The sequence below is a fragment of the Scomber japonicus genome, chromosome 11, assembly GCF_027409825.1.
Source record: "Scomber japonicus isolate fScoJap1 chromosome 11, fScoJap1.pri, whole genome shotgun sequence".
NCBI classification, from domain to species: Eukaryota; Metazoa; Chordata; class Actinopteri; order Scombriformes; family Scombridae; genus Scomber; species Scomber japonicus.
In genome coordinates, this window is record NC_070588.1 from 18,476,485 (window position 1) to 18,502,493 (window position 26,009).

Here is a 26,009-nt window from a genome sequence, read left to right on the forward strand (position 1 = left end):
CAGGGTGCAGTCTTGCGTTGCAGCATTTGATAGCTGCTTTTTTTGCTTAGTGCTCTTGAGCATTTATAGCTATCAGTGTGGGGCATCTTTGAAGAGCAAAGCTGTTCAAGTTCCCTGATCACCTAGAGAGCAAAGGAGCAATAGTGCAGCCCCGGATCTTAACCTGATAACATCCATGATTTATCTTCTTTATGTCATACTGCTATATTACGGTCTAGTGGGAGACAGCAGCCAGGCCCAGAGCTGACAGCCCCACAGCTCCTTCGGCTTTTGTTGCAGCACAATCAGCTCCGATTACAGGATGAGCTTCAAAGAGCATCCCAGACATGTAACCTAAACTACTCTACTGGAAAAATGGGGGATACCATGGGGCTGTTAGATGTAAATCTTGACCTTTATAGTCTAACCTTCACATTGCACAACCAAAGCAAAAAAGCAATAATTCTTTGTGGTGTGCAGATGCAGTCGCCTATAATTGCAGGCTGATCAGTGACAGGTCCATGACAGGACCCATGCAGATTTATGGCAGATTCCCACTGGGTCCTTGACTGTAATAAGACCAATCTAGACACATCATTAATGAACAGTAATAGGTCCATATCAAACCTTCCATTTTTAAATAAAATAATTGAAAAAGCTGCTTTTCAACAGCTGAATAACTTCTTGGGCCTAAACAATAATTTTGAAGTCTTTCAGTCAGGATTTCACCACACCACAGTACTGAGACTGCTCTTGTTAAGGACTCCAGTGACAACCACTTAAAAACATAGAGTGACAGAATTTCAGTCTTACTGGATTTCTGTTCCACATAGTTGGCCAGTAGACCAACTGGGTAATTAGGTGGGACTTCTGGCACAGTGTTAAATGTGTTTGAATCCTACTAAAAGGACAGGGACTACTTTGTGTCTATAGGTAATAACTCATCTGAGGAGGCAAAAATAACCTGTAGAGTTCCCCAAGGCTCCATTCAGGAGATTTAACATCTGCATGCTCCCACTGGCTTAGATTATGGAAACAACAAAATATGTAGTAATATGTCACCATAATTATGCAGATAGAGAAGAGGAAGATGACACACACATTTACATAACTATATCACCTGGGGTTTAAGCTTTAACTGCAAAAAAACAAAAACTAAGCCAGAAACCTTGGTGGAGTCATGGATGCCTGAATCAGACCATTAAAAAAAACTTTTATCTTTCTTATACTATTCTAACTAAGCTCTTTAATAGCTTTTTTTTTATTGTACTTAGGTGTCCTTTTAGAGTTTGATTCTGTATTTTCTCTTTATGCTTCTAATGTTTTGCATAACGCATCTTGAATTATTTGTTGCTGAAATGTGCTATATAAATAAACTTGCCTTGCCTTGCCTAATGAGAATCCAGATAGTGACTCATGATGCTAACGTAACATACCGTTACGGTTTAGAGGAACTTCAGACAGCATATTTCTTGAGCATTATTCACAGATTTCTTTTCACAACTCTTTTTTCTTTCATGTAGTTGTTAATCATCAAGTTCTTCTTTCTCAGTGTTCCCCTTCTGAAATCCCACAACAGTAAAATATGCTCAGAATACATTTTAATCACAGTCAACTGTAAAGATCAAGCCAAACTGTGAAAAAAACAATCATCACAATTCAGAAACCCCACTTGGAGAGAAGTGCTAAAAAAGTCTAAGGAGTTTATTAGATGTATTACAACAAAGTGGTGGAAAGCCTGTGATAATTAAAGTTTAAAGAGTCGGCTGGCAACCAGCTGGGACCTGGATGAGAGCGGCAATTCTGAGTGGCTTATACTGTACTCACCTTCTCATTCTGATGAATGAGAAAGTGTGTCCCAACTTTTGAGTGATACTGTATACAAGGAGTTAATAAGTCAGCATCAGATAGAGGGATGCATAGATATGTCAGTTGTATGTGGCAAGATATGTGTCAAGATCTGCATGACCAGTTTTAATTATTTCAACTTAATTTGTTCATGAGTTTGGCATGGTGGACAGCAAAGAATAGTACATTACCCATGAACACTTTGACACCGTTGCTATGGAGAAGCAAACAAGAAATCAGAATGGCAATGAATTCAAAATACTTAAGGGTTGAAGTTGTAAACAGCTATACTTGCTGAATTCTCTCAAAAGCGACCCAGAAATCACAAGTTAAGAAATGTAAATAGATTCACTGTGTAGCTTATAATATCTGTTTTATCAACAATGTAATCTTTGTTTCGTTTTCACTACTGTTAGCAAATGTTAAGCTTCGTGATTGGCTTTTTCTTGCTGGAATGCATCTTGGGAATTGTCCCTAAATGTTTATGTAGTGTTCTACATTAGACATTTTATCAAAGAACCAGTTATTTTCAAGGTTATATTTTGCATTGATGATTTAATAAGGAACATTTCATGCCATAGAAGTGCTCATATTGAGTAACATTGTCTATAGGGACAACGAATGGAATTTTTACTTCTAGAGCCAAGGGTGCCCAAAATAGCCCCTCATACAACTCTATATGGCAACTAGCTAGTGTATTAGCATGCCACAATAGCAGCTCTGCAAGACACTAGGTACAGTGTTTCTAAATACTATCATCTGCATGCCAACACAATGTCAATGCTAACATTAAGCAAGTAATGTTTATCATGTTCACCATCTTAGTTTAGCATGTTAGCATACACACATTTGGTAATTAGCATTGACACAAAGTACCGCTGAGGCTATTTCATTTATAATACATTTAATTTCATCAGTCTAGACCAAAGTAATGGACTGACAGACATTTCCACATCCCTAATAGCTTCTCTAGTTTGTATAAAGAGTGCAAGGATTTAAATGATACACTTCCGCACAACTTCATTAAACCCTGAAAATGGAAAACAACTGCTTTCACAGTCTGGCAATTTTGAGAACACTTTCACTCAGATCAGTAAAAAAAATTGAGACATTTCAGTATTGTTTGTTGTGCCTTTATCTACCAACTGACTAGTGCTACTTACAGTACCAACCATTAAACACATAATATTATCAACATGGCTATGGTTCAGTTAATGTTCAGGTCAAAAAATTTGCACTGCTCTACCTGCTCAACACATAATTTCACAATGAATTTCTCCTGAACAGTTGAATAGACAGCTGCTGCAAAGGCTCCCCCTGCAGCCTCACTATTATCAGACGGGAGAGTGTAACTGCTGTGTCTGACAGACGAGTGGGACTTTGAGTGCTTTAGCTGGCTCACAGACACTAAGTTTCATTGACAATCTGAGCAGAACAAGTTGCTCAATGAACAAAGGCTCAAGCAGTGCTGACAAGCTGATCACGGTTCTGCATTGAGGAGACAAAGACGACAAGAGACAGAAAGAAACAAAGAGAGAGAGAGTGAGAGAGAGAGAAAGAAAGAAGGAGACTGACATGCCTTTATAATATCTTTGTTGCTCACTTGCTTCTGATCCTTCTCTCTGGTGCTGTGCAGCTGATGAAACTTTGTCAGCATCTTCATCACATGTAATGCAGGACTTGGCATCACGAGAGCAAAAGGAGAACACCGACACTCCAGTTATAGACATTCTCCATGAGGAAGGCCCACATCACCAGCACAACATTGTCTCAATAATACCACACGTCACCTCTACGTTCCAGTGTGAACGCTGATCTGTGCAGAGTCATAACAGTTCAAGAATGCTGAACAAACAAGCCAGGCTGACAGATATAGTACTGTGAAGGGGGGCAGGAAATAATCATTGCTGCCGTCCTTGTGACACTGCACACCACAGAATTGACTTAGTGGTTGAGTTCCTTTGAGACACCATAAGTCAGGATCCTTGTCCTCCGTAGTCTTCCTTTGTTTATCCTTCCTATGGAGATCTCATTTTGATTGATTTAACCTAAGCCTGCAACCCAAATAATGCTATGGAATACACTCACACACTTCATATACTCTTCTGTAGTTGCTCCTTTACAACTCCCATGGGGTAATGCAAAGTTGTTATTTTTTTTGCAGCTCAGCAGAAACTCCCCCAGCATTTTACTGCTCTATATATACGTACCTCTAAACTATAGGTACCAGGGCTGTATCAGCAAACGTCAATGTATTTTATTCACCACAGAAATGTTCATGAAATCTTAATATTCAAAACAGGAAAAGCAGTTCTACAAATGTAGTGTGGGATTGGTCAAATTATTTATGGTTAATTCATAAATTGATCAACCACATATTTATCTGCAACTATTTTGCAAAACAATCATTTAAAGATTCCCTCCAGACATGTTGTAAGATGTATAAAAAAATAATATGTGTTCATTATGTTTAATATTCCATGGATTCATTTCCCTCATTAAAAAAAAATCCAGAATCAATAAATATCCAAATATTCTTAATTTCAAAAGATATTTCCTCTGTCACTGTTTAGTCTGTCTTCAATGTATGTGCACTAGATTCTTCAAGTTTCCATATCACACTTGTGTAAGTGGCATACTGGACCACGATCTCTGTGGTTAAATGAGGTCTTAGATGTCTCTAAACTAGTTGTGATGTCATAAATCCTGCTCGTATTTTTATGAGCACAGAGAAACTTTTTCTATTCAACAGATTCATGTGAAAACCGCCTTCTAGTGTCAAATACATGCACATACATCATTCTGCACAGTGAAACTAGATCAATTGAGGCAACAATAAGCAAAACACATTTTTGAGTGGAGGGGAACTTTAAATCATCGTCTAGTTCCATATTTTCCTATATGAGTATTTATCATTCATCATTGAAATTATTACTGTAAAATTAGTATTGTTAGTTTGTGAACTGCTAATTGGACAAAGCGCCTGAAGATGCCAGTTTGGATATGCCAACTGTTTCCCTGACATTTTATAGACTAAACATTGTATGACACATAATATAATTGAACATAATTGATCATTTTTTTGTGTCACTGATTGCATCTATATATATATGTTCCTAAGCGTGGGGGCAGGTGCTGCTATCAATGTAGCTACTGATTTCATATTGGATTGGACTGTGAGGGTGGACTGACTATATATGGTTTGTCTGTTTAGTTTAGTTTATAACTTTCTTTCCTTTTTCCTTTTTATATGTTTGTGTCGTTCTGTGTGAATGATGTAAAACTAGTAAAGCAATAATAAAACAAATGTTCACAACAAAAGACTACATGCACAAAAAGTTGAGGAACTGTTGTGTTTCAAGCCTTTCAAGCCCTAACTATAGTAATTGAATGGCTAACAGAAGAAAAAACAGCACAGTGGTTATGAATATCTGTGTTTCCATGTAGGTTTTCATTGTGAACTGCAGCATGCTGCGGCTACCCACATATTCTAATTATGGTTACTTATAAGCTAAACAAATCTGTGACAGAAAAAGAAAAGAAAATGAAAAAGGCTGTAATATTTCTACAGTGATTCTGCAACTGTACTGAGACCGGCTTGTGAGCTCTGCCAAAATACCCGAGCCGTGCTGCAGGCGCAATATGCCACAAAGAAGCAGAGCCAAATTGTTTGTCTAAACTGTTTCCGGTGAGAAAAGCAGAGGTTTACAGTAAAAAATGCAGTTATATTTTGACCTCTTTTCAATAAAGGACCAAGCTTTTGCCAATTAAGTGGTCTTGGCATATGAGGATTTGAAGACAATGTCTTTGCACTTTCTCCTTTCTGGCATTTCACCTGAAACACATTTCCAAACACATTGATCTTGCCTCACAGGGGAGACTTTACGGTACCTGCTTCCCAATTACTTGCATGGGCTTATTCCTCTGACAGTCTCATGGAAAACACATCGCATTGGCCACTAGGCACAACAGAAAAGCTTAGTGGAGGTAAATTTGTGGGCAGGGTGGGAGAGCTGCCAGCCTCAACATCATGACTGTACTGCACTCAGAGAGGCAGATTTACTGTCTGTACTCTTCCACCGGCCTCTCTCTGTTTGTCCTGTCTCCAACTGACTGAAGACCTTGCTCGTCCAACAAAAACACTGTCAAGAGATAGCTCAGCCAGCCATGAAATTGATTTTGTATTAACAAACAAGGAGATCTGTTTCTCTCATACTGTTAATCAAATCTTTTCGAGGATTGAGGGGAAGATGAGAGTAAAATCATTAACTTCCAACAGTATATCAGGTTCACTGCCAACCTGTTGTCCTATTAACCCTGAAACCTGTTCAATAGCTAATTAAGGCAATTACTTCAGGCATGACACGCCAGTTAATCATGACTGACTAGTCCATTTATAGTGGTGGCTTCATTACCATTGGCAGCACTCACTGATGGCCCCCCTCATTCTCCACAAACACACACACACACACACACACACACACACACAAATACCAAGGATAAACATGACCGTTAGTCTGCGTCCAACCCACTCCCCTTTTACTGAGCAATTATTGGATGTGGGTATCGAAAAAAGTGTTCACAGCAAGTGGTTTGTTCAGATTCATCTACCAAGATGAGTCAAACATATAGAACTTCACAGATTTTACTTAATAGTTTTTTACAACTTATGACATCAATATGACATCAATCAAAGCTGAAATTTGGGGGAGAAAACATAATTTGGAAATTTCAGCTAATGTGTTTCTTCAAGACAGTGTGGTTTAATCATATTTGAATGTTAGTAGTCTGTATGCAACATAAGTAAACAACCTGCCAACTATTATCATGTTTGGACTCAAATTCTAAATCTGGATTGGTGCAGAGTAGTCAGTTTATGGACTTTCTGTACCTGCCGTATACAGACACCAGTCTCACCTTCCCAGGAATTTAATGAGATTTAAATGTGTGTTGAAAAGGAGCATATGAGCTTGTGACCATCATTTTACCCAAGTCCTTTCTCTTTGTCTGTCTGGTCTGGAGCTGTCTGTGGTGCTGAACAAGACTTCAGTCGCTCTCTAACAGTGTGATCAGTGTACTCTGACATCTACCTTGTCAGCAGTTCCCATCCCTTCCAGCTTGAGGGACTGACTGTGACAGACAGTGGCGCTGAGGGAGGCCCTTGTAGTGAACTGTCCTGAGTGGGAGTATTGATTTTCCTGTTTGTCTTCCCTGACTGCGGCAACCTGGAGGCTAGCTGAAATAACTCCCTCAGCTCTGTGGCCCAATCCTCATTCCTGTGAGATAACCAACTCCCTTCAGTTCCCTATAAAGAGCAGCTATACTGTGTAGCCCTCTTCTATATGTGCCAGGGCTCCTGCTGCAGAGCATTCAAACCAGTCAGAGGGCCGCTTATCCACACACACTGTTAAATGTCACTCTCTCCCCTTCACTGCACATCAATAACTGCTGCTGACACTACAGGACACCCCTCCCTGGTTGTTCCACTTACATTTGTGGCCATGAATATACATTTCTGGACGACCTGCCACTCTTGTCAAGGCGAGAGGAATTTTATACTGCTACTTTTCCACTGGGATGAAGCCTCCAGACGTTGGGTGACATAAAAAAAAAAAAAAAAAAAAAGCTGCAGTGTGTATTTCCCTGTAGCTCTCACATTGGAAAAAAAGGTGAGAAAACAACAAAGCTCACCTTAACTGCATGCTGCTGGGACAGCTTTGACTTTGATCTGCTTTTCACCAGACAACACAGCAGACAAAGTTTATTGCTGTGATTGCAACTGTGGTGTGTTAATTAAATTCAGCAGTGGTTACCCTCGCTTAGATGTGTTGTTTGTCTTTTTTAACAGAACACGGGTGCTCATCAAAGCCGTGGATAAACAGGCTTCTCTGTTTGCTCCAACTCATCAAGTATTAGTGCAAAGGTCCTGAGGGACTGCAGTTCTGTGCCTTTTGCTTTTAAACAATTACAACAGGAGTCAGACATGTAATCTCAATTAGGCACGCTGTCCATTTCAGTGTAAATGCCAGATACATCATGTGCTAAGACACCCTGTGGACACAACTTGTTATCTATAATGTCACTTTTCATATTTCATTCACACCACATGCAACGATGGATGGTGATAGGATACATGCAAAAAGAATAAGAGGTATGAAATTATGGTGATTACCTGACTATGGTGAGAGTATAATAAAAGTCTGTTTGTGATAACATAACCTTGCTATTTATGTAAATCAACTGAAGCCTGTACAGACTCAAAGGTACTTAAAAAGGAGTTTGATGGTGGCAAAAACTATTCTCATCATGTATGCAACTGACCATTTTCCAATTCTTTTGACCTTGAACATGCATCTCAGTTGAAGCTTAACATCTCCTCAATGACCGTTACTTCCTGCAGGACAAAAGGAAAGTCCCGCTGTGCAGAGGAACGTTATTTCACAGCCTTTAAACACAGCCGAAGCCCCCCCCACCCCCACCCCACTGGGAAAACCATTATCATGGCTAATGTCAGAAGTCAGAGGGCTTCAGTGAAGACTGTGCACTTGAATCCTCGGGGCAAGTAATTGGCAAGAATGTTACATGGAGTTGTGGAGTTTTAAGTATAAAAAAAGTTTTATCAGGTAACTGTGACTGAATTCAATTTAGTGAGACAAACCTTGTGGCTGATCCATGCCTGAATAAATCACATACCAGAACACATTTTTGTGAACAATGTTTTCTAATCACTAACTCATGCCTGCAGAGCTGTGAAAGCATGCGATGATTCAGACAAGCAGGACAAACATCAGCCACCAATAAATAGCTGTTGTACTCTAACATGCCATACAAGAAGTCAGCAACTCAAGGAGTGACATGTTAGAAGGTGCTGATGATAGAAAATGAAGTAGATTTAATTTTGTTGTTTTGTTTTCAACACAATAATTATATACAGACTAACAAAAAAAAGAAAAGAAATCCCTTTTCCCTAACAAAGAGATGGGAAAATAAAGTTGCCAAGTGGGCTGAGGAGCCATATCGTCTCTTCATACCTGATTAAATCATCTTTCATGTCATTAATTGTCTACAACCTACAGGATCAGATTGATAAGCCCTGGATAGCAACTTTAGAGACTGTGCTGTTTTAATTTCTGCACACTATGGGATAAATGACAGGCTCCGATTTTATACAGACATAGCTAACATACTGTAGCTTGTGTACTTTCATTGTTTTATTCAATCATCCTTGTTTTCAGTCATTAACATTGTTGGTTGCATCAGCAGAAAGCTTGTAAAAATCTCACAATACCAGACAATGGGAGGTCTCTGCCTACCGAGGTCTGGGGATTTCTAAAGGATGATTAACTAACTATTAACCATTAACTAACCTACACCCTTAGATTTAGTCATGAACACACTTTATTGGAAATTATGTTCTCCTTCCATTCTCCTCCGTAGCGAACTGCATATCACCACCCAAATGTGAAGAGCCACACTAGACTCTGAATTGGTTCTGCAATGCAGTTTTTGAACTCTCTTGTTGTTTCCACCCAGTTTTAACAACAAAACCTCGGAGATAGTCCGCAGTCTCTAGCGAAGCATCTAAAGACTGACCTGTGAATCTACTGGTAAAGAGGCAGGTTTTGATAGAGTGCAGTACTTATTGAGGTAAAATGTGGACAGTTCTTCTTTTCTTGTTATGAAGTGTTTTTCTTAGACGTGTATGTCTGTGACTGAGGTATGGCTTTGGTTATGACACCCATAGGCTAAGGGGCTCGTATCAGGCCTAAAGACATGCTCATTTCAATCATTCATTTCCACTTTCACTTCATCTGCACCCCAGGATCAGGCAAAAAAAAAAGTAGGAAATTGCAGGATTGAGCTGCAAAAAGTTGAAGTTAACTCAACACAACACAGCAAGCTTAACCAAATAAATATGTGTAAACTGACATTCCTGATAGATTACTTTGACTTTTGAATGCTGTATTTTTAATCAATCATCCAACCATAAAATAAAATGATTGTCACTATCAGAGACATATTTCATCGTCTCACAGGTAACTGAATAAGCAATGTCGCTGTTAACATAGTTTTAAGATAGAGCTGTTTTATCTGTGAATGTGTGCAGGTTAAACTACATGCTTTCACTCTCTGCTGTAACATCCACACAACACAAGGCTGTGACATTGAATCAGGTAAAAATAGGACTTATCTCCATGTCTCCTCAAACCGCTCCTTTCTTTTCTGTTCTGTGCCTCTTAACTTTCCCTCTGAACATCCCCCTCTCTCACAGAATAAATGGATGTGGTAGCACTCAACAGTCCTGCTTTTCGTGGACCTGGATGGATTGCATGTAAGCAAGGAGATTGGTTTCAGTGTTCCCTGTGGACTGAAGCCTTTGGTGTTGGGTGATAAATGCCTCCTGTGTGGTAATACAGTGTGATTAACGGACACAGCCCAAAGCCTGATCCTTCCTTTCCCTCCTCACCGCACCTGAATCAATCATCTACATGGAAAGGCCACAGTCTTGTGTTAGAACAGCTGTTCAGAGCTCAGTTCTCTCCTTCCTCGCTTTAGGGGAGCAGAAATGGCTGTGGGACTCACTTTGAGACACACTAAATACAAATAGATCAAGCAGAAACGAGCTGTGGTTTGCTGTGGAGCCTATTTGCTCACGCCTACATCGCTGAGCATTTTCCAACAAATTGTTCATCACAAAAAATATATACATGTACAGGTGAATCTTTTCTACTTTGAAGTATTTAAAAGAAAAGTAAGTAAAACTTTATTTTTATAGCACAAAACACACAGTTACAAAATTAATTAAAATATAAAACAGCACAATGAAAAACGGAATGAAACAAAATGTACAAAAATGTACAACAAAGGACAAAAAGCACAAGCAAAGACAGAATAAAAGGCTGTCAGACTCTGCAAGGCATCTCAGTGTGAATTGGAAAATTGCATACCACTTTTCTTTGACTATAATTTTTTTTTTTTTCCTATGTTTAAATTTAATCTTTTGAAATGCTGCTTTCCTCTCAACTGCACGATCACCTGGATACAGTTAAAACCTCGACAATCAAATACAGTTGTGTACTCTAAAATCATCAAATATATATATATCATATTATATTTTGTAACTTATTTCAGTAAAATAACAAATTAAACATTTAAACCTATGAACCTTTGTTACCACTAAAACACCCAGAACACCCATCCATTCTGATAATGCAGAGGTGACAAGATAGATCCTCACTGAGCAGCCTACATGATCAGAGTTGATATTTAAAAAACAAACAAAAAAAGGGCTGCTGGAGCTGGTATTACAAATAGCTGTGAAACCATATCTTTGAAGGGGAGATTATGGCAGTGGCATAAAGCAGTCAAATCAATCCTTAAGTATTTTGTGTGCAAATCGATAGAGGATCCAGGTTAGGCCCATTAGTCATGCTGGCACCCTACATTACACTTGCAGGCCTGAAACGACCCCACGACTTCTCTGCACATTGATGTTGAAAGCTCTTTAATGCTCATATTGGCTTTTGCAAAAATGTGAATCAATGCTAATTTATGTCATATGGCATTATTATGTATGGTTGTATTGTTCATCTTAAAAATGTTTAAAAAAGGCATAATCTGTTTCCTGATGCAGAAGAAAAGACCATATGCTGATCATTTCTGTGTACTGTTGAAAAAGGATGCACTCAAAGACACTTAGTATTGTTCGTCCCTCTCCTCTGTAACTTATTACGATTCACAGGCATGCCTGGCATTATAAGTGAAGTAAATGCCTCCAGTGTTAGGACAATTTCCTCTCATCACCCTCCGAGAGAAAGTAAACAAATTCAAAGTTGAGAGGGGAGGCTTTACGCTCAGAATGATGAATGAAGCACAGTCCACTATCCACTGCAGAATGTGGACTGATGAGAAGTTAACTGATCCCTGGATTTGTGAGCAGGATTTAGAGCTCTATTTCGCAGCCATTCGTCTGGCACCTCGAGAGGACCGACTCACATTGAGGGACATCGGATTCCTATGATGAGCTTGATGTGCTGTATCGCGACACGTGCTGGGACATAATGCTATTTGTTCCACACCGGCACACTGTGATGCCACAAGATGTTACTCCACTCTCAAGTGCGGTGCTGTTGTTAGGACAGATTTTCAATTCATACTTATTACACTGTGGCCTGGGACCCAATAGATACTGTAATGCTGTAGGTGGGTATGAACAGATATTGATCTAAAGCGGGAGATCCTTTTCCACTGGGAAATATAGTATTATTCAATCAGTCTAACATACATAACACACGTGGGTATAGTACTGGTGCTTTCTGCCTGAATCAGCCTGCCTTAGTTTATCATTATTATTATTATTATTATTATTAATACTCTTCAACAAATGTAGCAAATGTAAAAAAAAACAGTTGTATAATAATCAAGTCATGCATACATATTGATGGGAATTACTAATTTTTATTGTTGTTTTGTTATGAAATAATAATGCAATATTGATTCATGTTCATGTTTTTTTGTTAAATATTAGACATTGAACATTACTGGAAAGTGTCTGTCCTTAATTCTATGCACCCATAGGCTAATGGGCTGGTGTCAGGCCTAAAGCCATGCTCATTTCAATCATTCATTTCCACTTTCACTTCATCCGCACCCCAGGATCAGGCAAAAAAAAAAAAAAAGTAGGAAATTGCAGCTAACTCAACACAACACAGCAAGCTTAACCAAATAAATATGTGTAAGCTGACATTCCTGATAGATTCCTGATAGTTTTAACACAGAGCTGTTTTACCAGGTTAAGCTACATGCTTTCACTCTCTGCTGTAACATCCACACAACACAAGGCTGTGACATTGAATCAGGTAAAAATAGGACTTATCTCCACGTCTCCTCAAACCGCTCCTTTCTTTTCTGTTGTGTGCCTCTTAACGTTCCCTCTGATTAATTGAACATTAATGGAAAGTATCTGTCCTTAATTCTATGCACTGCAAAACAAGTATCTGTAATGATTTTTGCAATATAAAACGGGAACAAGACCCCATTTATAAATGTAGGAATTTAAGAGGCAATCTGGACTGCAATCTGTTCAGTGAGATTATTCAAATCTCTCTCACAGCAAGTCTGTCTGATGCTGCTGCACGGGGAGGATGCTGAGGACACCAGCAATAAAGATTTTATCGATTGAACACATTTTACGGACGACCATTTCATTACATGCATACGAGCCAAGACTGATATTGGTGTGTGTTTAAAGCACACCTCAGCGTGCCTTCATCCTGTAGTGAGGCCGTTATAAACCACAGTGTTTAATCTTTACTCATTTCACTATATTGCCGGCCAGCACAACCCCCAACAACAACAAAACATCTGAGAGCCTTATCATGCCAGGAGACGTCATGGTGGCACATTCTTGCAGGGGGAGATTAGGCTGTGTGAAGGTGACTCTACCTGTGCTTACACTTTTAAGTGTGCCATGTGCTCAGTCAACCACTGAATCCAAATTGGGGAACAGTTGTGAGGCAGGCGGCCTCAGCTAGCCTCACAACAGTATAACTTACCTGTCACCAGCTCGCCCCAGATAAGGACAGATGACCTTTCTCCAGGTTGTTATAATAAATTAACTGTTGAGGCAGTTGTTTCTGGCATGGCCCTTTCTGTCAAGCCTTACAGGTATCAATTGTAAAATAACAAAGCCAGGGCAGTGCTATTTCACTATGCTACTGTTTGATATGTCAACACACACACATAAACAGACTAGGAATTAACAAGGAGGCTAACCAGGCCTAACTTCATATCGTAGATGAACATTTGAACATTTTTTTTATTTTCTGTTTCCTTGGAGTGATTTTTTAAATTATTACTAATAATAATGCAAAGTACACACTTTATTCAGTTATACTGAGTCTTGCATTTATAAATTGGTGACACTTTATGCTAAACTGTTTAAAGGGGGCAGTCTAACGCCAAAAAGTTTTGCAAGACAGCACAAAAAGCTGTAGCAGCAGTATAAAATCAACAACCAGCGTCTTCAAAGCAATATTCATGAACTTGCTGATCAAGCAGCTCCTGATCAGCAAACACTAAAGAATTTATGGTAAAAAATCTTCGAGTTTTGCACAATTACGTCTTTTTATGGAGTGTTTATAGTACAGAACTAGAATGTTCTTTTCTCAATTACAGGGAAAACAGAGCCAAAGTTAATTGCCCCTCTGGTAATAGGAGCATTTGAGCAGTGCAGCCACCAAACAGGCCTCTTGGGGCCATTAAACACAGAATCTCTGAATCACTGCACCAGCTGACTCATTCTCATCACACTGATGACTACATTTAACTAGATCAGTATGAGGTGCTTTGCATCTCCTCCTTTTACTTCAGTCTGGAGGGGGGGATCTCATACAGATCAAAAGCTGACTGGGATGTAGGAGTTCAGTTTCATGACAGCACGTCTGTGATCTGAGAGCTTCATGATGGCACGCAGTTCAGATAGAGAACAACATATTCGTCATATATGATGGCATGAATCTAATTAAGAAAAATACTCTCTGATTCTGGCAAAAACAGCAAAATCCTCAAAGTGCCTCTGCTTTCAGTGAGGAAACTAACTAACTAACTAACTAACTACAAAAACATGAAAATAAAGCAAATGCATGATGCAACAAGGCCATTTCTTACCACAGGCAGTCTACCCAACTCTTCCAAACTGGCTTCCAGAAAATGGTGACTGGAGCGCGAGGGTCGTAGCCAGCCAGTCGACCGGGTGCCACCCTTTAATCACACTATAAGAGCTGAATCAGATGATTGGAGATTCATATTTGCCGGACCAGCAAGTATTTGACAGCAGTATCAGAGAAGCTGCGAGCCTGCACTGGCAAGCTGCTTGGCTTTCATTACCTAGAGTGGCTTTTAGAGAAAGACGGTAAGCTCCATCCATACTACATCTCAAATGGTTCCAAGCCAAATGGACAATGACAAATATCCGTAACAACTCATATACATGCAAAGCTTTTTATTTCTCCAAAATGCTAATATTGCAATGGCCTATGAGGGCTCAGTTATTCAATCAATGTGCACTGAACAATAATGTGTGAAGACAACTCAGGTCTCCCTGTTTAGTGCATCATGTATCAAGCAGCAAATTTCCACATAGAACTGGGACACTAATCCTCTTTCCAATAGAAGAGACTTCACACAGAAAAAAAAGTATAATCTTCCTAACAGTGATTAAAAACTTCTAAAAACTGGCTACAGGCTCAAACAAAGAACTACACATCTTTACTAAGATAAGCATTGTGTGAACCCCAGATTCTAGCAAACATTACTTTTAACATCTATCTTTTTCTGGAGTCATTCTTAAAGAATGCAATGAAAAAAATACTGTATTATTTTACTGTTTCCTGCAAAGTATTGTATTACTATTTATTAAAACCTGCAATAATTGTGTCTTTGGCTATTGGGGGCAGTGCCTCAAGCTGCAAACACAACAGTGACACATGATCACCTTATGAATATGAACATATTAGCAAACTGTTGGGTAATCACACATCCAGGAGACATGATGGAACCATGTTCATTTGGAGTCATTTCTCTGGCCATCCAGCAAATTTTAGTCCAATACTAATTATCATTTTATTTTAGGTTTGGTCTCAAGCAACTACTTAAAATATCTGTCTCTTTAGCTGCTAAATGCTCCACTGTTCACCAACTAGACACTAACAGTGGGCAGAGGGTTTGTCAGAGCAGTGAACCAAAGTGGCAAATTTCTGGGCCAGAGAAAACTTTGAACTGAATGACACCATGTACTGTATCTGCATGGTTGGGTGATAATGATCTGTTGGTTTGTCACTATGAGGGTGTTTTCAAACCTGCTTTGTTTAGTCTGGTTGAATTACACTCTGCCCCCCCCCCCTTAGAATAATTTGTTTGGGCAGATTTGGACATTGCAATCGGACATCGTGCAATTGTGTGTGGACCAAAACAACCATACTGAGACTCTCAAACACATTCTGGAGCAGTTCAGTTCAGTTTGGGATCCGACCAACTAGGTGTACTCTGCAAGCTAAAGCCCAACAGCATCCATTGATAGGCGTGCTTTACAAACTGGAATGCGGATGAGTGAATCGACAGTAGCTAGCACCTATGGCTGGAGAGTGAAATTTGGACTAATACAATGCTGTATTCTTGATATTTGGGCAGAGAGGACATTCTTCAGGACCTTCTTCTTGTTTAGTCTCACTCCTGCCCCTGACACAACTAAACAATGAGTGGAATGAACGTTCTCAGTTGGTTTTTAGTGATTCTTTTTAGTATTTTGGTTTGCCATCACCGTATGAAAGGAAACTGAACTAATGGAAAAAACCAAACCAAATTCACCAACTTGGATCATCCCAAACGAACCATATCCTGTTGTCATGGTGTCCAGTGTTAACAGAAAATGATTGATTAGAGCAGCTTCAGTATTAGGGCTGGGTACTACGATACCAGTACCAATCCAAGTACCCTTAAAGTGATATCGATAGTACTTTATTCCATACCCATCATGTGAATAGAAGCATTAAATTGTGACTTCACCACCACAGATGAGTTGTAGCTGTTGTGGCATTAAATTGAGGACCGCTTGTGTTGATTGGCTGTGAGCAAGTCCATACACATAGTCATATTTTCTAGCTCTGGGTGCTACAAGGATCGATTGCAGGCATCATTTGATGGGACACGTTTCTATATACTACTTGATATCGATTTATTTTGGTCGATACCTTAAAGGTGTTGAGTACCATCACCCTTATTCAGTATGTTCATTCAACTAATTAAGAAGTTCAGCTGACAGCTAAATCGTCACTTAAAAGAGCCAAGGCATCCAGACACTACACAGCAATTATTTTATTATTTAATGCCCCCCCACAGACTTCATCAGTTTTATTAGTACCAATCCTCTTATCGAGTAATGTCTGAGCCCTCACCAATATGGTTAACTTAAGCCTCACCTCTCTTTCTTACTCTCACCCTTATTATCTGTGAAGTATTGCAAAACATTTGATAGCAAAAAACAGCCAGGTAGCAATTCATATATAAAACATCATATACTGATCAGTCTACTTTATTGTTTTGAGGTAAATACTGGCTGCTGTGTAGACTTCATTTGAAAATATTATTATGTTCGTAAGTCTTTCTGCAAGGAAACTGTTAAAAGTTTCTTTTGAAAAAAAAAGCCCTCCATAGGTCTTCTGCACATTCTCATTGGAATCATGCTTAATCACTCCCTTGAGTGTTTCATTTTCTTTGTCATGACGGTGAGCAAGTGCTTGACATATGCTGTTGCTCTCTCTTTAGAGGTAACACTTAATTATCAAACCAACTGGATTACTGCTCAGGCCTGCCAGCAGTGATGACTTGAATTAATGACACATGAAAAGCAATCTCCGCTCCCTGGAAGTCTAAGGCCTGCAACGGCACACTCGGCTCCACACATAATAAACGCCACATCATTGTGACGAGCACTTTGCCTCCTACAGTACATCTAAAGATACGACCAGAACTGTAAATCTGCTCAACTTTCCTCCTTCAGGTTCATCTGTGTCCAGAGGGCATTAATTACTCTTCTGCTTTCCTGTGCCTTATACTGCGGTCCTATGGTTTTACTTTTTCACTGAACAAGGTCTCAAGAGTATTAGGGTGAAAAGTTAAAGCCCATAAAGTGCAACAAAAAAAAAATCCATTTAATTACAGTTTAAAATTTCCCACAAAGCTTAAATATTTACATAAAAAACAGAGTCTTGACACATTAAAAAATAATAATTCCAACTGCCTGAAGTCAAGCTAACAAAATACCCAGATATTGTGCAATAACAAAAGAAAGAGTCAAGATCAGTGGCATAATGTAAAATACACTGCATTCAAGTTCCTTTGGGTCAGGTTTGCAATGATTCCTTCCCACATGCTGATAGAGGGAGAAGAACACTGGTAGATGTCATAGGTAGGTAGTAGAGTAGAGTGAGACATGCACAGTTCAATAATCAGAGCTGTAAGTGATAACAACCATGCAGTAATTGCAGTCCTCTCTGCATCACTTATTATGAATAAAATATGATGTGGTGTGTTATTCTGCCAAGGATTAGGGCATGTCATTGCCGTGCCATGTAAGTTATAACAGTGTATTACTGCTCCTGCAAAACTGGAGAATGACTGGTGGGAAAAAAAAAAAAAAATACTGTAAAATATGTAAACTTTCATATTTTGCAGTGCTGCAGAATCAGTAAGTGATACAATTAGTTCACATGATTAGAAAATTATGTAATTAAAGCAAAGTAACCTGATGAATAAAGAATGTTTCTACCAATAATTCTTTGGTTGCTAGAGTAACCATTAATAATAATATTGGTGATCTACCACATAACACATACAGAACTTTATCTTCCAGAAGACTGACTGACAGACACTTTATATGGTACGTGCCTGGTGTAAAGTAGGCTGCAAACAAATGTAAAGCATCATTAGATTATATCAAATCAACTTTTAATTAATGATTACCATAGAAAAGCAAATAACACAGAAAAAAACAAGACAAAACACATTATATTACACTAGTTGCCAGTTTCAAATATTTTCTTCTCTCTTTTTATTCTTGTATGCAATACAGACAAATCTGAAGACAGTACGCATAACATAAAAACTGTAAAATATTCCAAATCACAGCTGAGGACGTCCTCTGTCATTTCTATGTGAGCACATCTTTCTTTGTGTCTCATCAAAGGAGAGCACAGGAGCGTATCCGTCCTGTTCTCATGTTTTGGCCTTGGTCTCTTTGTACTTCTGAAGTAAGAATTTATTATGCATAAGCAACAAGAAAGCTGCTAATGAAGATTTTATAATTGATTAAAAAAAAACTGCGACATCAGCATATGCATAAATTACTATAGTTAAAAGGGAAGGACCTGACATAAAGTGAAACTGGAAAAAAAATACATTCTGTGGTAGGCAGAGGGCCAACACAGAATGATAAAATGCATGTTGATTTTATCAGGCTGAATATTGAATAAGTTACTGAATCTCAACAATAAGATTAACAACTTTATTCAGTTTTATTCACATTTACTGAATATGATTGAACTAGCAGGGGACGGGGTGAAGTGTTGTATTAGCTTTGTGATGAGCTGTGTTTTTCTCTTCCTTATTGTGTGTGTAATTTGTTAACCTAGGTTATGAGAAGCTGGATATAACTGTCCTCACAGGGATGAATGAAGTTGCATTGAACTGAATGGCCTTACCAATCCAGGGACGCCTGACAGTTTAGCAGTTTGGAGACAGAATTACACTGGCCTTATTCTACAAAACCGAGCTGTTTCTTGCTTGTCCCATGGCCAAACCTTTCACTGAAATCCATTCTGCAGTATTTGAGATATCTCGCTATTGATAAGACTTTGAAGAACTAAAAATAAATGGAAGTGTTGGTACTGAATACTGATTTATCAGTAATGGGCTGGCTGTGGACTTTGAGTGAACTTATCAAAGATCTGCATTATACATGTTCCGCCAAAGTGATACATTGCTCTAAGTAAGTCAGTGTGAGGACAATGATGGAAAACACAAATTCAAAAGGTGACCACTAACTGTCACTAAAATCCTACATGTGCAAGATCTATAGAGAGAAGAAAATACTGTTGTAAATCAGCTGACAAATGGTTTCTCTCTTCTTAAGACAAGCCAGACACTGTCAACCATCACAGCATCACATTATGCAACAAAGAGGATGATGATTAATGATAAATCAACCGACATCCAGTTTCCACCTCAGTGTTTCACTGTGTCAGCCACTGACAAAAGCCAGGCTTTGATTTGCCATACTTTCAGGGAAGCTGTAAATAATTAAAGCTATGACGAATAATTTGGGATAAATGAAAAGCTGAGATAGAATCAGTGGCTACTTGTTTGTCGAGCTCACACATTTTGAGCTATGAGAGGATGAGGTGTAAAAGCGTGGGTCGTCTTTCTGTTTTATGAATGGTAATTCCTCCATCAATGTGTCTGTGTTCTGGTTGAGTGACTTTGTGCTTAACTGGAAGCTGCTTCTCCTCCGTTTTTCTGATGTGTGTCTGCAGGTCTTCAAAACATCTTACATTTTTTATCATAATCATGATGGCATGACTGATTTGAATATTCTGTAACATTGTCATGTTCACTATTTGCATCTACAGGGGATGTGTTTTCTTACATGCAAATATGCTTATGATTAAACTAATATGATAATGATTACATCTATACATTTGGACAGCTCTTAAACATTGATTTATTAATGGAGCACATTGTATGCTTCACTGCAAGGACTTCAGGCTGTATGTTTAATAATATGATTTCCTCAACTCAGACCTGCAACAGTAACAATAAAGCTGTGCTGCTGCTGCTGTTGTTATTGTTGTTTTTTAATCTCAGTGACAGATGTCCTGGCAGCAGGATGGAAATTGATGGTATTATATGGCAGTGAAAAACAGAATAAAGTAAGCTACTCCAGTGGAAAGCAACATCAAAAGTTATACTATAATTGCAACAATATTTTACCACTGCAAAAAAGCTCTGTATGTGATATAGTCAGACCTTGTTTTATGCATTGGTTAAGAAAAAAGTGCATTATTAAAATAAGACCCTTTTTTTGAGCCCCAGTGTCACATTGAATATAGCTACCACACAGCAAGCAATTAGCTGATGAACATGTAATTATAAGAAATAAGCCTAGCAGCTCTCCTCAGTACAGATGTTTGTAATCACCTGAGAGGAAAACAACCTGCTCCACAAGCTATATACATTTAGCACTGTGGCACTCTCAGCAAAGCAACTTAAAAGTCAGTACTTAGAGGTATGTTTCTCCAAAAAAGCCCCTGAAGAGAGCAGGCCTGCCTGCCTGCTCCACTTCTCTCCTGACTGACAGCACACTCCGAAGGAGCCGCGCCGCAGGACACGCACACTGATCCAGTCTGACACGCCTGACCTTTCCCGGGCTGCACGGCTGGCTCACCGTGCAGCACGCCCTGGCCGGCTGAAAAGGCCACACAACGGCAGGCATTGCCATTGCCACCCACCTCCGCCCACCTTAACTGCCATCTCAAGAGCTGGCAACGTAAAGGCCTGGGACTGCGGAGAGACAGTCACTCAATCTGAGAGGCTTTCAACCACAAAAAAAGGCATGCCATCTGAATTTGGCAGTGATATACGATTGTTATTCCCCATTGCACTCCATAGATGGAAAAAAGATATTTGTAAAAAGTGGATTATTGCATTGATTTTTTTTTTTTACTTTGACCTTATATCACTTAATTTTTTTTAATGAAGGCATTGCTCAAACCCAAAATGATTATGAAGATGACATTTGCATAATACTATTAGTCATCTCACTTTGTAAACGTGCCATGTGCAGCGTCTGGTTAGTGTGGGGGTCTAACATAATGTGTCTGCCATCAGTCTTGGTCGAGGCAGAGGCAGAATAATCTCAGAATAGATGCTGCGGGAGCCCACTAGAGAACAAGGGATGAGAGGTCTGTAAGTGCAGAATAGATGCTGCAGCTGTGAAATGAAGAGCTGTCGCATCCAGTGAGCACTTTTCTGAGTAAAGGAAACACTTGGCACAGCAGAAATAAATCATGTGCTCATGTTCTTGTACTTTGGTGTATGATTATATCATGCAAAACGGAGAAGGAAACTCTCCACAGTTCAAAAATCCAGCTTGTGCTACAAAGACTTTTTTTCTTTTCTTATATGCACATGTTCAGCTATGTTTGAGGATATAAATCTGATTGATGGAGTTTTAATGTGTCTTTTAATGAATAAGCTAATTTCCAATGGAATTTAAAGAAGCAATGAATGCAATAACAATAAGCGCATTGAATAAAGTGCACGTCTATTCTGCTGAGTGAACACACACACATATATACAGTGACTTGTTCATTACAATGTTCTAGTTTAGTTATTGTACTGAATCTCTATTACATTAGTACAATTGCAAATGTCTTTTCTACTGCAGTTACAGAACAAAATATTGAGGCGATAATGCATTTTAAATTAACTGCTTCTACTTTGCGTTTCCTCTCGGGTAACTTCTGTGCAACTACCAAATCAAACATGTTGTGAGATAAGGTGGCATCAATGCAAAGTCTATGTGGTACAACAGTAGTGTGGTGGCTATGTAAACCAATAAGAACACCTCCAATGGACAGACACATTCACTAAGGGCCTGATTTACTAAAATCCCAAATAAAGGGTTGCACGTTTAGTTAGCGTGTGTTTTGCGGGTGTATAACTGCGCAAATGACAATAGGTGCACACAGCAGTATTTAAATGAGGGTTTTGCGTGTCTTAATGGAGAGTTTGGACGAGCAGAAAGCCTGCAAGTGCAAAATGAAGCCTGATTACATGGAATTAGAGGTTCTAGTGGAAGTGGTTAACAAATATATTGAGTTATAGCAAAGAAATATTACCAAAGTGAAACGCTATTTGGGAGAATATTTGTGACAAAGTCAATGCTTTTAGTAAAAGCAAAAATATTCCACTCTAAAAATATTAACATGGGTGGAAAAAAATCTATTCTCTGCGTATTCTGTCATTGTGCCTCTGTCTCAATACCTGCCCTTCAAAGCTATTATTTATAGACGCAGTGACCGTCAGTAAAATTACCTTCAGGTTTGGTAAATCACAATGCATGCGCTAAATAACATATTTGCATTTTCTCCTCCCTGTATTTTGCATACTGGGGTAAAAACGCAGCACATTGCGTATTCATGGCAAACGTACTAAATAGACAGCTCATATTGTCTTGCACAGTTGAAAGATATAAACCTCAGTGCGCTGCGTTAGTAGATGAGCTTGCACATTTTTTTGCGGGTGCTGTCAAGTTTGCACACATTTTTACACACACAAACCTTTAGTAAATCAGGTCTTAAGACACAAAGAACAACGATACATGGACAGTTGTGTGTAGTGGTGTGGTCCAAACTTTAAATATATCATACTCATGGGACACAGAGACCAAGGATACATGGATAATAGTGTGTAGTGGGTCAGGGTTTGAGTATGATACGTCCAAACATCTTAATCAACAGAGATGGATGTCCACTGCAATGAAAAGCCAATGAAAGAAATCTGCCACTAGCCCTTCAACTTATTCATGTAGTAGTATCATGATTAAGAGGTTACGTGATTGGTTGGGCATATCAGACTGGTTTACGTCTTATCTCACTACCAGACGTTTTGTTTCTGGACCCTCTCCAATGTCTTGTGGTGTCCCCCAAGGCTTGGGTCTGGGGCCTTTCTTATTCTCTTTCTATTTACTGCCTTGGGACAGATCATAAACAGGTATAACATGCCTTATCATTTATTTGCAGATGATATCCAACTCGACTTTTCATTTAAATCTACCCTTTTAGGTTATAGGCTCCTTGAATGTGAAAAGGCTAATAGGGACTTGATAGCAGACCATTTTTACAGATTGATACAAATATAACAAAGGTTCTGGTTGTTGCTCCAGAAAAGATTAACCCCCATGATTCTGCAAAGTATCAGTCACTCTTTCCTCTACTGCCACTCCAACCAGTATAATTTAGGGGTAATATTTTATCACTACCACAGTATATCGCATTTGACACCCATGTTAAGCAGCTGACCAGATCTTGTTTTCTGCACTAGAAATATTATTAAATGCAGATCTTTAGTTTCACTTGCGGAACTAGAGATTCATATGCATGCCTTATCTTTCATCAACTACTCTAATTCACTGTATGTCTGCTCTTGATTGCCTACAGACAATCCAGAATGCTACCACGAGACCATGTACTGGGTCAAACAAACAATCTTATATTAGCCCTATACTTAAATCTCTTTATTGGCTCCCTGTTGCGTATAGGATTAATTTTTTCTACTACACCCTTACGCATCAGCTGGTTCTCTCAGGTCAAATATGTTAAACTTGCTGTCTGTCCCATACACCCGATTGAGCTTTTAAGGCTGTAGCCTCTGAACAACGCCTGCACCCTTATGGTCTACTGATTCTAGGGACATAGCTGTTTAGACAGGCGTTTGGGCAACCAGCATGCACCAGATCAACATTTTTGTATATTGAGATTTGTCACATGTATTTTTTTAGTTTTGCATTTTTTGTGTCTTGGTGTTCACTTCATCTATGTTTTCTTTCTTGTTTTATATGCTGTTTTATACCTTGTTAAGCACTTTATGGCTACAGTATGCTTATGCACTATGAAAAAAAAATGTACTTACTTACTTATCGTTATGGATTCAAAGTGCATGTGCTTTATTAAAAACTCTCCGACAAAAGGTGTGATTGGAGCTGTGATCTAGTGATAATTAAATCTCCCTGGGTGCTAGAACATTTGGATGGTGCACTCATAAACAGCATCATTGAAACTGTGAAAGGGGGATTTTGTGAATGGGGTCTGGGGTCAGTACAATTGGTTAATGGCACAGATAGGGAGAATAACCTCAATGGTACAGCTAAGCAGGAAGAAGATCATTGTGAGGGGCTGACATGAACAAAAAAGAACAGACAGCCAGACGAGTAATAGTACATCAAGGGCAAGCCATGTAAAGTAAAAGACATTATGTTAAATGATTTGTGGGCAGTTTATACCATTACATAGGCTATTCCATGGCCTAACCCACAAGTCACTGATTGCTTGATGATTGGTTGCAATTATTTGCCTTTTTTACAAACAGCATTTTTTGGTGGTGGACTCTTGTCATGAAAGTCAAATGTATAATTAAACACCAATGAGAGAAATTGATCTTGATTTCCAGACTAAACTATTCTCTGGGAAGGGAGGCGTGGGGGGAGTACACATCCCGCCCTATGCCCATTCAAAGCAATAGGTAAGGCACATTTTGCAGTGAAATGTGCCCACTCCACCCGCCCAAGCATGCAAAAATATATAAAGGAGAAAAACTGATTATCCATCAATGCAACCTAGTAGATGAAATTATAGACCTAGATAAAATGATGAGCAATAAAAGTTCAAGTACAACATAAGCCAAAGCATATTAAAAATAACAGGATCTCTCTCTCTCTCTCACACACACACACACACACACACTCATACAAGTACCTTCTATTCCTCTCGGCCTCCTTCTTATCCATAATGCCAGGTACACAGTTCGTCAGCTCGGTCCAGTCTGCGTGCAGTCCGCAGCTCCAGCCGGTAGAGAACCGGGAGAAGAGCCACGATTCTTCCTTCCCTGGCCGGTGACATGTGCATTTCTTCTGCCCTGGCTTGCAGTCGCACGGCTGCTCCAAGCGAATATTCCTCACCAAGTGCCTCCCAAAAGTGGTTCCTCCGGTCTTCTGGATGTGCAGAAACACTATCACGCCGTCCCCTTTGATGTTGAACTCCACGTGTCTGTCAAGGTCTCTCTCGGTGAAGTTGAATTTAGACGGCAGTTTTGGAGGGCTGTCGTCCTCCAGGTCCTGATCTCTGTAAAAATCATCGCTGTCCTGGTACGGAGTGGAAAGTAGGCTTACCCCTTTTAATTTCTCCCCAGTCTTAAAGTGGCACGAATTGCTTCCAGCGGGACATATATACTGGTAACCTATCATAACAAAAAGGACAGCTAAAATAGGAACCAAGATGAGCTTACTGGATTTATCATCCATCATATCAAGATAGTGTCTTCATTTCATTACTGTGAATAATAAGCACCCACGGGGGTTGTGTAGGAATCAATATTCCTCCATGCCTCAGGTGGACTAAAGGTGTCTTTTATTCAGGCTGAGTGCCACATGTTGATCAGATAACACCCTCCACAGACACATCATCTGGACAGCAGGAAAAGTCCACCTTTCTGTTTCTAAAATGCTGCACTGTTTCGTTTCTGAAATGCTGCACGCCGTCCGCACTGCGCTGGAAATCTCGTCCAAAGTCAAGAGTCATGGCATTCAAATGTTTTGGCTGCCCAACTTCTAAAGCCGGTGTAAAGCTGCATTCGCGCCGACGACTCCCATGCCTGGATGCCAAGTTGAAAATGAGGCAGCCCGATGAGTTTTTAGTGACCCCCACCTTCCTCTCTCTCTCTCTCTGTATCTCTCTGTCTCTCTCTCTCTCTCTGTCGTGTTGATCCCGGTCTAAATCGCAGTGGGGTTCATTTCGGTGATACACTTATTTCAGCAGAAATCGCAGGGCTAGGGATGCTTGGGCTGCTGG

The 26,009-nt window shown here is 39.4% G+C and overlaps 1 protein-coding gene across 2 annotated transcripts in view; it reads right to left on the reverse strand.

Annotated features, from left to right (window-relative positions):
• hs6st3b (heparan sulfate 6-O-sulfotransferase 3b) overlaps positions 1–25,465 on the reverse strand; it is a 56,961-nt gene extending 31,496 nt beyond the window's left edge. The window contains exon 1 of one of the 2 annotated variants that reach the window (XM_053328533.1): positions 24,918–25,465. In XM_053328533.1, the coding sequence (XP_053184508.1) occupies positions 24,918–25,465 (548 nt within the window). The remainder of the gene's footprint in view (positions 1–24,917) is intronic. The other variant, XM_053328535.1, reaches the window with a different exon arrangement.
• Between the last annotated feature and the right edge of the window lie 544 nt (positions 25,466–26,009).